The 13,310-nt window shown below is 41.0% G+C and overlaps 1 protein-coding gene across 3 annotated transcripts in view; it reads right to left on the bottom strand.

Annotated features, from left to right (window-relative positions):
- Positions 1–13,310, bottom strand: part of Nol10 (nucleolar protein 10) — a 103,772-nt gene that overhangs the window by 86,060 nt on the left and 4,402 nt on the right. For 2 of the 3 annotated variants that reach the window (XM_008850115.3, XM_029554567.1), the window contains exons 3-5: positions 9,937–9,982; positions 6,587–6,685; positions 1,114–1,191 (exon numbers count right to left, since the gene is read on the bottom strand). In XM_008850115.3, coding sequence (XP_008848337.1) covers positions 1,114–1,191; positions 6,587–6,685; positions 9,937–9,982 — 223 coding nt within the window. The remainder of the gene's footprint in view (positions 1–1,113; positions 1,192–6,586; positions 6,686–9,936; positions 9,983–13,310) is intronic. The other variant, XM_029554568.1, reaches the window with a different exon arrangement.

Below are 13,310 nucleotides of genomic sequence, written 5' to 3'. Positions count from 1 at the left end.
GAGATGTTCGAAATATTTAAGATTTTCAAATATAAATCAAAGAACATTCTTTAAAATTCCAGCACTCAGGAGGCAAAGTCAGATCTCTATGAATTCTACACAGTGAGTTCGAGGCCAGACAGAACTACATAGTCCAAAGGCCGGGAAGTGGATACACAGTAACTTTTTGTCTACACATAGCTTACCTGCTGAACAGAAATAAAAAGTGCTATTAATAGCACACAAAGTTTCTACTGCATCAAGAAGTGAAGAAGTAAAGGGTGGGACTGGGAGTGTATGCTCATAATTCTATAGAACACTGTATTCCACTAACTTCTGTCTCCTAAATCCTAAATGGAGGCTAACTGATAAACTTGGCCATTTTAACTTGCCTCTGAACTAGGCAGAATTCTGTCAATAACCTCATGACCATCACCCTTGTATAATGTTCCTTTTGTGAAAATATGGGTGAAGCCTGTGACTCACTGAAACCCTGCTTCCCAGAATTACGTTACCTTATATGTCAAAGGGGAGACAATCATACAAATTTCTTAAACTTCTTTTTTTGTTAATGTATGAGTATACTGCCTACATGTATTTAAGTGCACCCGTGTCATGCAATGCCCACGGAGGTCAGAAGGCATTAGATTCCCCAGCAACTGGAGTTATGGAAGATTGTTAGCTGCCATGTGGGTGCTGGGACTCAAACCCAGGTCCTCTGCAAGAACAGCCAGTGATCTTAACCGCTGAGTCATCTCTCCAGCCCCTCATACAAACTTCTTAAAAGTGTTTTCCAGCTCAGCATAGTGCTGGCAGCCTTTGTAAGCAAAGTGATTCCCAGCTGAGAGCCAGCCTGAAGGGGTACCCCACTCCTAACCCCACAGCTCCAACAACCTAGAAGCAGACTCTCGACCAGCCTTAAAGACAAGAGCCCACCTGGCTGACCCACCAAGAGTTGCCCTGAGCAAAGAACATAGCCCAGCCTGCATGGACTTATAGTCAGCTAAGTGGAACATCATGTTTACACTAAATTATTCTATAATGACTAAAACCTAATATACAACCCATTCCCACTTTAAAAAGCAGCAACAAACATAAAGAGCTATGTTTATGAATTAAAAGCCAGCTTCTTACCTTCTGAATCTAAGCACCTTTCAAACTTCAAGGATAATTGATAGGTGTCATAACATCTAACCCGAGGTTTATAAGTTCCTACAAAAAAAAATATATATATACTTTTCATAGCCAAGATCCTGCAGAACTTCTGGGTATACCTTTTGTTCTGAGGTAGGTTAGATTAATTAGCACCATATCAAAGAAACAGCAGACACACACATACCAAGGAGAAATGAGCAAAGGATAAACAAGCATTCACACAATGGGATATAAATGCTGAGTAAGACTTACAAATAATCCAATAAAAGTAGGCAAAAACAATGAAATAGTTTGCCCAGGAGAGTAGGAAAGATAGAAAAGACAGTTAATATCTGTGTTGGTGAAAGGTTAAAAATTACTCTTCTACACTGTTGGTAAGTATTGACTGACACAAGCTTTGAGGTTCATCTGCAATTACCAGTGAGATACATGAGAAAAAAGTACCTTGATATTTCAAATCATACAAATTGTGGATTTACACAAATAGCTACAAATATACCAAAGATAGGAAGATTGTTCACTACAGCATGTCTATACATGGCCAGAAACTAAAAGCAAACAGATGTCCACTGAAAGAAGATGGGAAAACCATACAGGAAACATAGAGATGAGCAGACTTGTAGCTTCCACCAATGACAAACCCCAAAATGTACTATACATTCATTTATCATTTGTGTGTGTGTGTGCGCGCATGCGGGTGTGTGTGTGTGTAAATCAGAGGGCAAGTTTCAGGAGCTAGTTCTCTCCTTTCACCATCTGGGTTCCAGGGATTGAACTCAGGCCATCAGGCTTGGCAGCAAGTACCTTTACTGGCTGAGCCATCTTGCTGGGCCCCAAAGTGTATTATAAATAGCAAAGAATTGAGAGACCATCAGAGGGCAAGTTTCAGGAGCTAGTTCTCTCCTTTCACCATCTGGGTTCCTGAGCCATCTTGCTGGGCCCCAAAGTGTATTATAAATAGGAAAGAATTGAGAGACTAGAGGCGAGGGCTACAGAACAGTGCATATGAACCCACTTCTTTAAAGCTAATGTTGGCACTCTGTATAGGAACAGTGGACAGAGTAAGAACAAAGGCACAGTGACTACCTCCACTAAGTGCAACTTTGAGGACTCTGACATTGTGTGTTATATACTTCTATGTTTGCATCTTATATAAATTTATCATGCTTACAGTGAAGAAAATATAAACTTTTAAAACCAAAATATGACATAATTTAAAAAAATAAGCAGTTGTTTTCTAGCATGGGTCAAAGCCCAAGATTTGAGTTATAAAGGATTAGAATCAATAAATATGCTGGCACAGTGATATGTACTTGTAATCCCAAACTTGGGAGGCTGAGGCAGAAGGAACAAGCCCTAGGCCACAAAGGAGTTCCAATATCCAAAGCAACAGGAGAGCAACCTCTTCCCCACCCAAACAGCATATACACCTGAGCCCCTGTTGCTGAGGTGGGATGGAGGGCCTTATGTAAAACTACTGATATATATAGGACCTTAGTTCCTGTCTTGTTTGGGGTTTTATTTTTCCTTTGAATTTCTGCATTGTCTACAAGGTTTAATTGCATTATCTTGATCCTCAGGAAAAAGAAATGTGGCAAAAATATAAAAATGTATAAAATCAGCACCTCTATTTCTTGCTTTTTCATCCCTAAGTATTAGTAAAGTCCAACAATATAATATATTTGAGCCGGGCGTGGTGGCACACGCCTTTAATCCCAGCACTTGAGAGGCAGAGGCAGGCGGATCTCTGCGAGTTCAAGTCTACATAGTGAGTTCCAGGACAGCTGGGGCCCCAGGGAGACCCTCCCCCAAAAAAAAAAAAAAAAAAAAAAAAAAAAAAAAGAATATATTTGAGGGCTGCGGACACAGCTCAGTTGGCAGTGTTTCCGCTGCAGTCATGAAAACCTGAGTTTGATCCCTACCACTGAAAAAAGGAAAAGAAAGAACAGATTTGAATCTGCCATGGTCATATACTGAATGCTTCCAAAAGAAACCAAGAGACTGCTTAGTTCTGTAACAGAACAACAGTCAGCGCATGCCCTGGATCCTGGAGTAGTCGATTTCTTCAACTAGACTAAAATACCCCCAAGAACAAATTATTTTAGCCAACTTGTTTCTAGCCAGGAGTCCTAGAACAGTGACAGAGATCAAGGCAGTGGCAGAAATCAAGACAGAGGTGAAAGGAATAACTACAGAATTAAGTGTCGAGCAAGTGACACCCTAAGTCCACATGTTCTACCAACTCCTAAGAAAGACCCCTAAGGAAGGTAAATCAGAAGGACTGCACTCAACTGTATAGTATAGGATGGAGTCACTAGTCATGTGTGGCCATTTAAATTAAAAGTAATTAGAATTAAAAGTTTCAGGGGCTAGAGAGATGGCTCAGCAGTTAAGAGCACTGGCTGTTCTTGCAGAGGACCCAGGTTGGGTTCCCAGCACCTACACAGTGACTAACAATTGTCTGTAACTCCAGTTCCAGGGAATCCAACACCCTCTTCTGACCTCCTCGGGCACTGCATGATTTGGTGCACTTACATACATAACAGACAAATGTGCATACACATAAAATAAAAATAAATAGATCCTCTTTTATCAATGTTTAATCAGTGACTCACTACCAATGTTTCACATATTCTTTTTTTTAATTTTATTTATTTTATGTGTAGGCATGTATTGCCTGCGTGTAGGTAAGTGTACCCATGTCGTGCAATGCCTGCAGAGGACAGAAGAGGCTGTCAGATCCCCTGGGACTGGAGTTACGGACAGTTGTTAGCTGCTATGTGGGTGCTGGGATTCAAACCTGAGTCTTCTGCAAGAACCACCAGTGTTCTTAACTGCTGAGCCATCTCTCCAGCCCTGTTTCACGTATTCTTAATAAAAATATTCTTTTTAACATAAAAATAAAACCAAATGATTTTGAGTAAGGAAGAAAGGAATTTCTTTTGTCTGGGAGTAGAGAATGACTTCATAAAAGAAAATCTAGTCTAATAGATTTAACCTTTCACTTAATCTATACCCTAGCACACTTGGGCACTATATCTGTCAGCTTAGACAAGTTCACCATTCAATATCTCTGTATCTTGAAGACAAAAAATTGAATTAGAGGCCTAAGTTCTTTCCAGCCTTCAATGATTGTGTCTACACCTTGGATCTCCTCAATCCTCCTTACCAGCTTCTCAAGATAAAACCAGAGGCTAAAAAACATGGATGGTGTCAGTACTACAACAGCCATTAAAACAGAACAAAGGGGCCTACTGTATCCTGATCCTCTATACCCAGGCCAGCTCAGTTCTCCAGCTTAGTTTGTTAGACCCTCCACAGCCTGTCCCCAACCTCTCCTTGCCCTTGGCCTCCTGGATCTGCCTGCCATAGACCTGCCTAGTATCTTGACAAGTATACTGTATACCACTCATCAAAGAAGCTTCTTTTTACAACAGATGGAGGCTATTACAGAGTTTCACAACTGGTCACACACAAAGAATCTATGCCTGAGCAATGCCTAGGCCTAAGAGATACATCTACAGTGGAACCCTCATGGAATATAGCAGAACACAGGGTGGAGAGAATACTAACGCATCCCTCAACTTCTCACCAGCGAAGCTGCCTCATGTAACAGAGTATAATGTACACAGACGGCCACAACTGGCCACGTTTTAGAGAATAAGAGAATGCAGAGTGTATGTCTCTGGATAGGACTCCTGTATTAAACCTCACTCACCCATAGCTCAGAGACCATTGTGGAAGAGGAGGTGCAAAGACTGTAACAGCCAGGACTGGTGTGAGTACATAAGGAAACAGAGGCTTTGACGTCTCTGGGAACTTGCTCGTATAAACTTACAAACAAGGGTGACAGCATGCACAAGACCCATGCTGACTCAATCAGACAAAATTCTAGCGTAGAACTGGGGAAATGGGTAGCAGGTCCTAACCTTAGCCGAACAACTCTTGGCAAGTGATTACTATGGGGTGAGTGAGAGTAGATCTTCTTTTAAGGGAGTGACTAGACTCCAGGTGGACGAATTTGCACTAAGGGACATCTGGGTACAAAAGCTTGAGTAGACAGGCCTTAACATATATGATAGAATGCATAAAATCCGGTGGGGGAAAGGGGTCATGGAGGGGAGGGCAGATGGGGGAAGGTGGTCTATATTATATGTAAAGCACAAAAACTCAATAAAAATCTTTAAAAAAACAGCACAGGGGCTGGAGAGATGGCTCAGTGGTTAAGAACATTGGTTGTTCTTGCAAAAGACCCGGGTTTGAATCCCAGCACCCGCAAGGCAGCTAACAACTGTCCGTAACTCCAGTCGGGATAATAATAGCGACATTGCAGGAACATTTGAATCAACAACAAATGTGCAGTTTTTGTCACTTATTTTTGAAAAAAAAAAAACACTTCAAAACAAAACTAAACAAAACAAAACAAAAAACAGCACAAGGGGCTGGAGAGATGGCTCAGAGGTTAAGAGCACTGACTGCTCTTGCAGAGGACCCAGGTTTGATTTCCACATGGTGGTTATCAACTGTCCTTAACTCCAATTCTAAGGGAATCTGAAGCCCTCCTCTGACCTCCATACCATTGCACATCATGGGTGCACTCACATACATGCAGGCAATACATTCATAGACATTAAAAAACAAAAAAAAAACAATAGCACAAAAGAACTGGGTAGGCGGGAAGGTGTTAAAAGAGAGTGGAATGAAACCTGGTACGGTGGCAGCTACCTGCAATCCCAGCACATGGGAAATTGAGGCAGGAGGATTATGAGTTTGATGCCAGCTTGGGATATACACAGTGAGACCCAAAAATAAATAAGCAAGCTGGTATCTGCAATTTGCTCTGAAACTCATTTTTTAAAAAACGGAAAAACAGACATGCGATAAGCAAATACAGTAAATTATTTGGTGCAGGATTGAGGTAGATATATAGATGTTCACTTAATTTTTAAAAATTTTTACTTATTAATTTTTGCTTTCTGTGTTTGAGTGTTTTGCCTTCATGCTGCAAAGGCCAGAAGGGGTATCAGATCCCCGGGACTAGAGCTATGAACAGTTGTTAGCCACCAAGCAAATAATGGGAACCAAACCCAGGTCTTCTGGAAGAAGAACCGGTGTTCTTCACCACTGAGCCATCTCTCCATACTCTCATTTAATTTTTTTCAGTATTTCTGTATGTTTAAAGTATTTAGAATAAAGTCAGGCATGGTAGCACATGCCTTTAATCCCAGCACTGGGGAAGCAGGGGCAGGTGGATCTCTGTGAGACTGAGGCCAGGCTGGTCTACAGAGTAATTCCAGGCCAGTTGTAGCCACAGGGAGACCCTGTCTCAAAAAGACCAAAAAAAAAAAACAGAAAAGAAATTTTTATAATAAAATATTAGGGTAAACAAAAAAGGTGACTTTCCCTACCAAAGCATGAAATACACACAAATCACAACCATAAAAATACTTACCAGTTGCTAAAATATACTGCCCATCTTTTGACACCTTGATTGTAGTACACACAGTAGGCATTTCAAAATCCTGAATAAGTTCAATTCTCCTACGAACATCTACAAAGAGAGAAGAGGAAAAAAAACAAAAACAGTTTAACTTATGCATCAGGAGGAGAGAGCAAGCCACACCAACACAGCAACTACTGTAAGCAGCATGTGACCCAAAGGGAAGAGCAGCAGCACAGCCCACCCCCAGCTTTTCTCTTGGCTCATACAGTAGTTCTCAGCTATGTGTTACAGTTTGGATCTGAAATGGCCCCAGAGGCCCAAGTTTTGAAGGTTTGGTCTCCAAGCCACAGTGTTATTGGGACTTGGTAGAAAAATCCAAGAGGTGGGGCCTCATGAGGTCTTAAATCTCTGCAGCCATGCCCTCAAAGGAGACCATGGGACACTCATTTGCTCCTGGCTCCTTTTTGTTTCTTAGATGATAAAGATAAGCAGTTCTTTCTACCATGAGCTCCCACCATGATGAGCACTGCCTTACCACAAGCCCAAAAGCAACAAGATGAGTTAAGCATAGACTAAAACCTTCAAAACTAGGAGGCAAAATAAACCTTTCCTCTTTTTGTTTATCTCAGGTATGGGATATAGGAAAGCTAATATATCATGTTTTCTTTTCTTTTTTTTTTTTGGTCTTTTTGAGACAGGGTCTCCCTGTAGCCCCAGCTGTCCTGGAACTCACTATGTAGACCAGGCTGGCCTTGAACTCACAGAGATCCACCTGCCTCTGCCTCCCATTATGTTTTCTTTTAAAAAGAAAAAGTATCTTCATTAACTGAAAAATATCCACAATAATATATCAAGTATACAGGATGTTGTTTTGTTTTGTTGAGACAGAGGCTCACTAGGCCCTGGCTGGCCTAGAACTCGATTTGCAGAACAGACATCCTGCCTCCCAGGTGCTGGGATTAAAAGCATGCACCACCACACCCAGCAAATACAGAGTTTTAAGACCTGGATGAAAAAGGAACAGAAAAAACATTAAACTTTTTTTTTTAAATCACTAATTATAGCTGCAACAAAAATCATAGTAATTTTTTCTCCTAAACAACACTATGTTTAATCCTACAAAATCTTAGGCTTATATAAGAAATTAGGATTAGGTTGACTTTTGCCTGTTGGCTCCACCTCTCCATGCAACCTTTGGAGACTACAACATTAATACATACTCTCATAGAAACCCATTTTTTCCAACAAGACAAAGATTCTGGCTGTTTGCTACATTAACAACTTGACTACTGCAAAGACTACTTATCTACAACATGGCCTTGTATATGAAACCCAAATATTAAGATACCAGGAATGTCTGGGGATGTAGCTCAGTGGTAGAGGGCATACACACCATGTGTGAGGTCCTTGGTTCAATACCTGGCAGCACAAAAAGCAACAGAAAATCAAAGATCAAGCCAGGCTTCGTGGTACATGCTTTTAATCCCAGTACTCAGGAGGCAGAGGTAGGTAGATCTCTGTGAGATCAAGGCCAGTCTTGTCTACACAGTGAGTTCTAGGCCAGCTGTGGTTACAGGGAGACGAAAAAAAAAAAAAAAAAAAAAAAAAAAAAAAAAATCAAAGACCAAACCTCTCAAATTAGTAAATACATACTAGTCCTCAGTGGATTGAGAGAATAATCAAGAAACATTTTCTTCCCATAAATAATGTGAATCCATTTTGTTATACATAACACTTGAAGGGGTGAATCAGGTATGAATCTATAAACTCTTAAAACAGCAATGTGTTTCCTTTTGATTTAAGTCTCAGTTTCTAACTATAGTACAATATAAAGCCTATTTGATCTTAACCTCACATCCAGAAACCTTTCAGTGCTTGGTTTTTAGAGACTAAGTACATAAATATATAAGAAGTCTTCTTTCACCTATGATGACCTGGAATGGAAAAAACTTAATGAAAGTATACGCATCAAAAACAGTTAGGTTACCAAATAATCTTACTTTTCTGGGCCTCTTGTCGTCTTGCTGAGTGTGGCAAGACTGCAAAGCTCTGATCACTTGTTTACCTGAGCCATTTCTCAGGGTTACCTAGGCAGCTGGGAACTCTGACAGATGAGGTCACATGACAGCAGGCCTGTTTACTATCTGCTAAGAAAGCAATGGGCTTCCTATCACTGGGCTCCTCCCCTGAAACACAACCCACTGTGCACAGTTTCATCCCGCCACACTGAGCACTTGCATGGGACTCAAGGAACAACTGGGCACAAACATGCTGATGCTTGTGCCATGTGTGCTGTGCCATGAGAAATAAATCCTTTGTCTCTGACCCAGGAGCCTTGCTGCCACCTAGGAAATGGGGAGAAACTAAGACATTAGCATGAAAGTAAGATAAAATTAAGTTCTACACTTACCAGGAACATTAGCAACCTCAACAAAAGGATTCTTTTTTAAAAAAAAAAATTTTATTTATTATTTTTATTTTATGTGTATGAGTGTATTGCTTGCATGTAGGTAGGTGCACCCATGTCATGCGATTCCCAAAGAGGTCAGAAGAGGGCGTCAGATCCCCTGGAACTGGAGTTACAGATGGTTGTTCGTCACCATGTGGGTGCTGGGAATCAAACCTGGGTCCTCTGCAAGAGTAGTAAGCGCTCTTAACAACTGTGCCATCTCTCTAGCCCCAACAAAAGGATTCTTAAAAATAGAAGGGGACAGGCTGGAGGGATAGTGCAGCTGTTAAAGGCTAAGACTAACAACCAAAAAATAGAAGGGGCAGGGGCTAGAGAGACAGCTCAGCAGTTAAGAACACTGGCTGCTCTTGCAGAGGACCCAGTTTGGTTCCTAGCCCCTACATGGTGGCTAACAACGATCTGTAACTCCATCTGACATGCTCTTCTGGCCTCCATGGGCATTGTATGACATGATGCACATATATACATGCAGACAAAATCACTCATACACATAAAATCAAAATAAAAAAATTTATATTAAAAAGGGGGGGCAGGAACTGGAGAGATGGCTCAGCAGTTAAGAGCACTGGCTGCTCTTACAGAGAACTTGAGTTTGATTCCCAGCACCTATATGGTGGCTATCAACTATCTATAACTCCAGTTCCAGAGGATCCAATACCCTCTTCTGGCCTCTGTGGACACTATATGCACATGATGCACTTGTATATATGCAGGCAAAACACACACATAAAATAGATTTTAAAAGTTAAAAAGAAAAAAAGAGAAAGGGGAAAAGTGCTTATTTCCCATTTTATTAATCACACAGCTCAGATATTTAACCACAGATGACTGAGGCAATTGTAACATGGGCCATGGACGCAGCTGAACAGAAATAACAGCAACTACTCACCAACATCTTTCTTCTGCAATGCTCTCTTCTTCCTGTCAGAAAGCCACTAAAAGAAAACAGAGAGACTTCATTTTAAAAGAACATACCTAAACTGTTTCTACTTGCAAAATAATAAAATTCATTTTAGAAAATTCAAGTTTACAGATACTGAGAAGATAGAAAATTGAAATATTCTATAATCTTAACTCTACTGTTAACATATTCCCTGGATTCTTTTAGATCCTTATATACACTAGACAAATTTTTTGAGCACCTGTTTTACAAAAGATAAAACTAAGGACTGGAGTGATGGCTTAGTAATTAAGTATACTTGCTGTCCTTCCAGAGGACCTGGGTTCGATTCCCAGCACCCACATGGTGGCTAACAACTATTTGTAACTCCAATTCTAGGGGATCTGACACCCACTTTTGGCCTCTGCAGGCAGTGCATGCATGTGGTACACTTACATACATGCAGGCAAAACACTCATATACATAAAATAAAAATGATAAAATATAAGCAGGGCATGGAGGTGCACCCCTTTGATCCTAGCACTCCAGAGGCAGAGGCAGAGGCAGACGAATCTCTGTGAGTTCAAGGCCAGCCTGGTCTACATACTGAGTTCCAGACCAGCTGGGGCTATAGGGAGACCCTGTCTCAAAAGACCAAAAATATAAATAAATAAAATATTTTTTAAGAAACTAATTCATGTCAGGCATGGTGGCGCACGCCTGTAGTCCCAGCACTTGGGAGGCACAGGCAGGCAGATATCTGTGAGCTCAAGGCCAGCCTGGTCTACACGATGAGTTCCAGGACAGCTGGGGCTATAGGGAGACCCTGCTTCAAAAAGACAAAAAAATAAAAAATAAAAAATAATTCATGGGCTGGAGAGATGGCTCAGCGGTTAAGAGCACTGACTACTCTTGCAGAGGACCTGGGTTCGATTCCCAGCACCAGAATGGCAGCTACAAACCATCCTTGACTCCAGTTCCAGGGGAATTTGAAACCTTCTTCTGACCTCCACCGCATTTCATGACACAGGTGCATTCACATACATGCAGGCAACACACTCATACACATAAAAATAATAAATAAAATATTTTTTTAAAAACTAATTCATTTAACTGAGCTAAGGGAATGCAATAGCCCTCCAAAATGGGTTTTAATTGATATATGAACACCTATATCTGAGTGAGAAAGAAAAAGAGTTGAGACAGAGACAGATACTATGTAGCTATGTAGCCCAGACCCATCTCTTCCTGACTCAGCCTCAAGCACTGAGATTTATAGGTATGTGTCACTACACCACATAAAAAAAAATTTTTTTACAAAGAATAATTCCAGATAAAGAACTGGCTTAACAGCTGACACTAAGTGGTATATTTTAATCATTACATCACTGACAGCAGGCTATTCTGTAGGCAGCAAAGGAATGAACAGCAACAATGATGAGGCACTGTTAATTATAATGATTCTAAATAGATGGGTCTCTACTGGGGTCATTCTGCTCTCCAGGGGACCTCCAGCAATTCTTCAGGATGTATTCAGTCACCACAAATGGTAGTTGTAATCCTGGCATCTAGTGGGTTTGGGCCAGAGATGCTGCCAAACAACTGTCCAGCTCAAAATGTCAGTAAAAGTGAGGTTAAGAGCCCCACAGGAATGAAAGGAAAATAAATATTTCTAAAGGGGCAAAGCTAATGTACTACCCTTACCAGACATGGCACAATGACCTTTAGAAGACCCTAGGAAGGACAGTGAGACTGTGTCTACAATGGAATGGGATAACACTTGAAGACTCTGGGGTTGGGCCACAGCTGCCCCTACCCTTGTGTACAGCTGACTCACAGGCAGATGCTACGCTTTATGACTGCATTGCTCTCACTGTACTTCAGCGGGTAAGACTTCAGTTAAAGAGCATGCAAGAGTAGTTCCTAGGCATTCTGTATGTTCGTTCACATTAACCTAATACAAGTAGAACAAAGGGATTTTACAGTGTTTTCTCATTAATGCAAAGGTCTAATTCCTCTTTCCAGGAAGTTATGGTTAAGAATAGGGACATTCACATCATCATGAATCCCTCCATCCTGAGCAAAAGGAGCAAAGAGAAGAAAGGTTTACTTTTCTGTGGGTATCTAGGACCTGAAAGAAATTCTCTAACACAGTGAAGATGGGAAGGAAGGAACATTCATCCAGGAGTTTCTGTACAGACTGATGTCATCCCAGGAGAGCACACAAGACAAGGAGTCAGCACATGGCAAAACAAATAAACCTAATTTATTTTAATTTTACCAAAGAATTAAAACTTTTCAATAAATTCAGCTATTCTTTAAGTATTCTATAAAAATCACAGCTAATAAAGAATTTTACTCGGGAGTGGGGCTATGGCTTAGTGGGTAAAGGCACTTGCCACTAAGCCTAATGAGTTGGATACCCAAAGACCCACATGGTGGAAGGAGAGAACCAACTCTCCCAAGTTCTTCACATGTGCACTGTGACATGCACACGCGTGTGCACCCACACACACTCTAATAAGATATAAATTTTATAAAAATTGCACTTGGGCCAGGCATGGTAGCTCACGCCTTTAATCCCAACACACAGGAGGCAGAAGCAGGCAGATCTCTGTGAATTCCAGGTCAGTCTAGTCTACATAAAGAATTCTAGGCCAGTCATGTCTACATAGTGAGACCTTGTCTTAAAAAAAAAAAAATTCACTTGGGACTCAGTGGATGAGCAATGGTTAGCATGCATGAGACCTTGCGTACAGTCTCCAGCACTTCCACCCCCCCACTTCAAAACAACTGCATTTTCAGCAACCTAACAGAAAGACTCTGGGAATCCTCCTGGCTTAATTTAATTCTCTCACTGGACAGGTGTCTTCCTATTGTTGAAAAGAAGAAAAAAAAAAAGATACCTTATTTAATTTACATTTAAGCAGGTAAAGCAGACAACTGATGTTAGAATTCCTTTAAAAGTCAGGCGTGGTGGCTCGCCTTAATCAAGGCAAAGGCAGGCGGATCTCTGAGTTCAAGGCCAGCCTGATCTACTCTGGCAAGATCCAGGCCAGCTGGGGCTCCAGAAAGAGGTCCTGTCTTAAAAAAGACCAAAAAAAAAGAAAAAAAGAATTACTTTAAAGGCAGAGGAGAGGGAGCAGGAAAGAAAATTAATTAACCTGAGTTCACAAAATTTGCAGGCTTGGGATCCCTTTACTCTGTTATGGAGGACTCCAAAGAACTTTTGTTCATGTGGTTTATATCTATTAATATTTAACATATGAAAAGTTAAAACTGGGACATTGTCCTACCATTTATGTTAGAAATAACCACCTGTGCCGGGCGTGGTGGCGCACGCCTTTAATCCCAGCACTTGGGAGGCAGAGGCAGGTGGATCT

The sequence above is a fragment of the Nannospalax galili genome, unplaced genomic scaffold, assembly GCF_000622305.1.
Source record: "Nannospalax galili isolate Female #2095 unplaced genomic scaffold, S.galili_v1.0 scaffold100, whole genome shotgun sequence".
In the NCBI taxonomy this organism is placed as follows: domain Eukaryota; kingdom Metazoa; phylum Chordata; class Mammalia; order Rodentia; family Spalacidae; genus Nannospalax; species Nannospalax galili.
The sequence above is the reverse complement of the archived record's forward strand: the minus strand, read 5'-3'. Positions and strand labels throughout refer to the sequence as shown.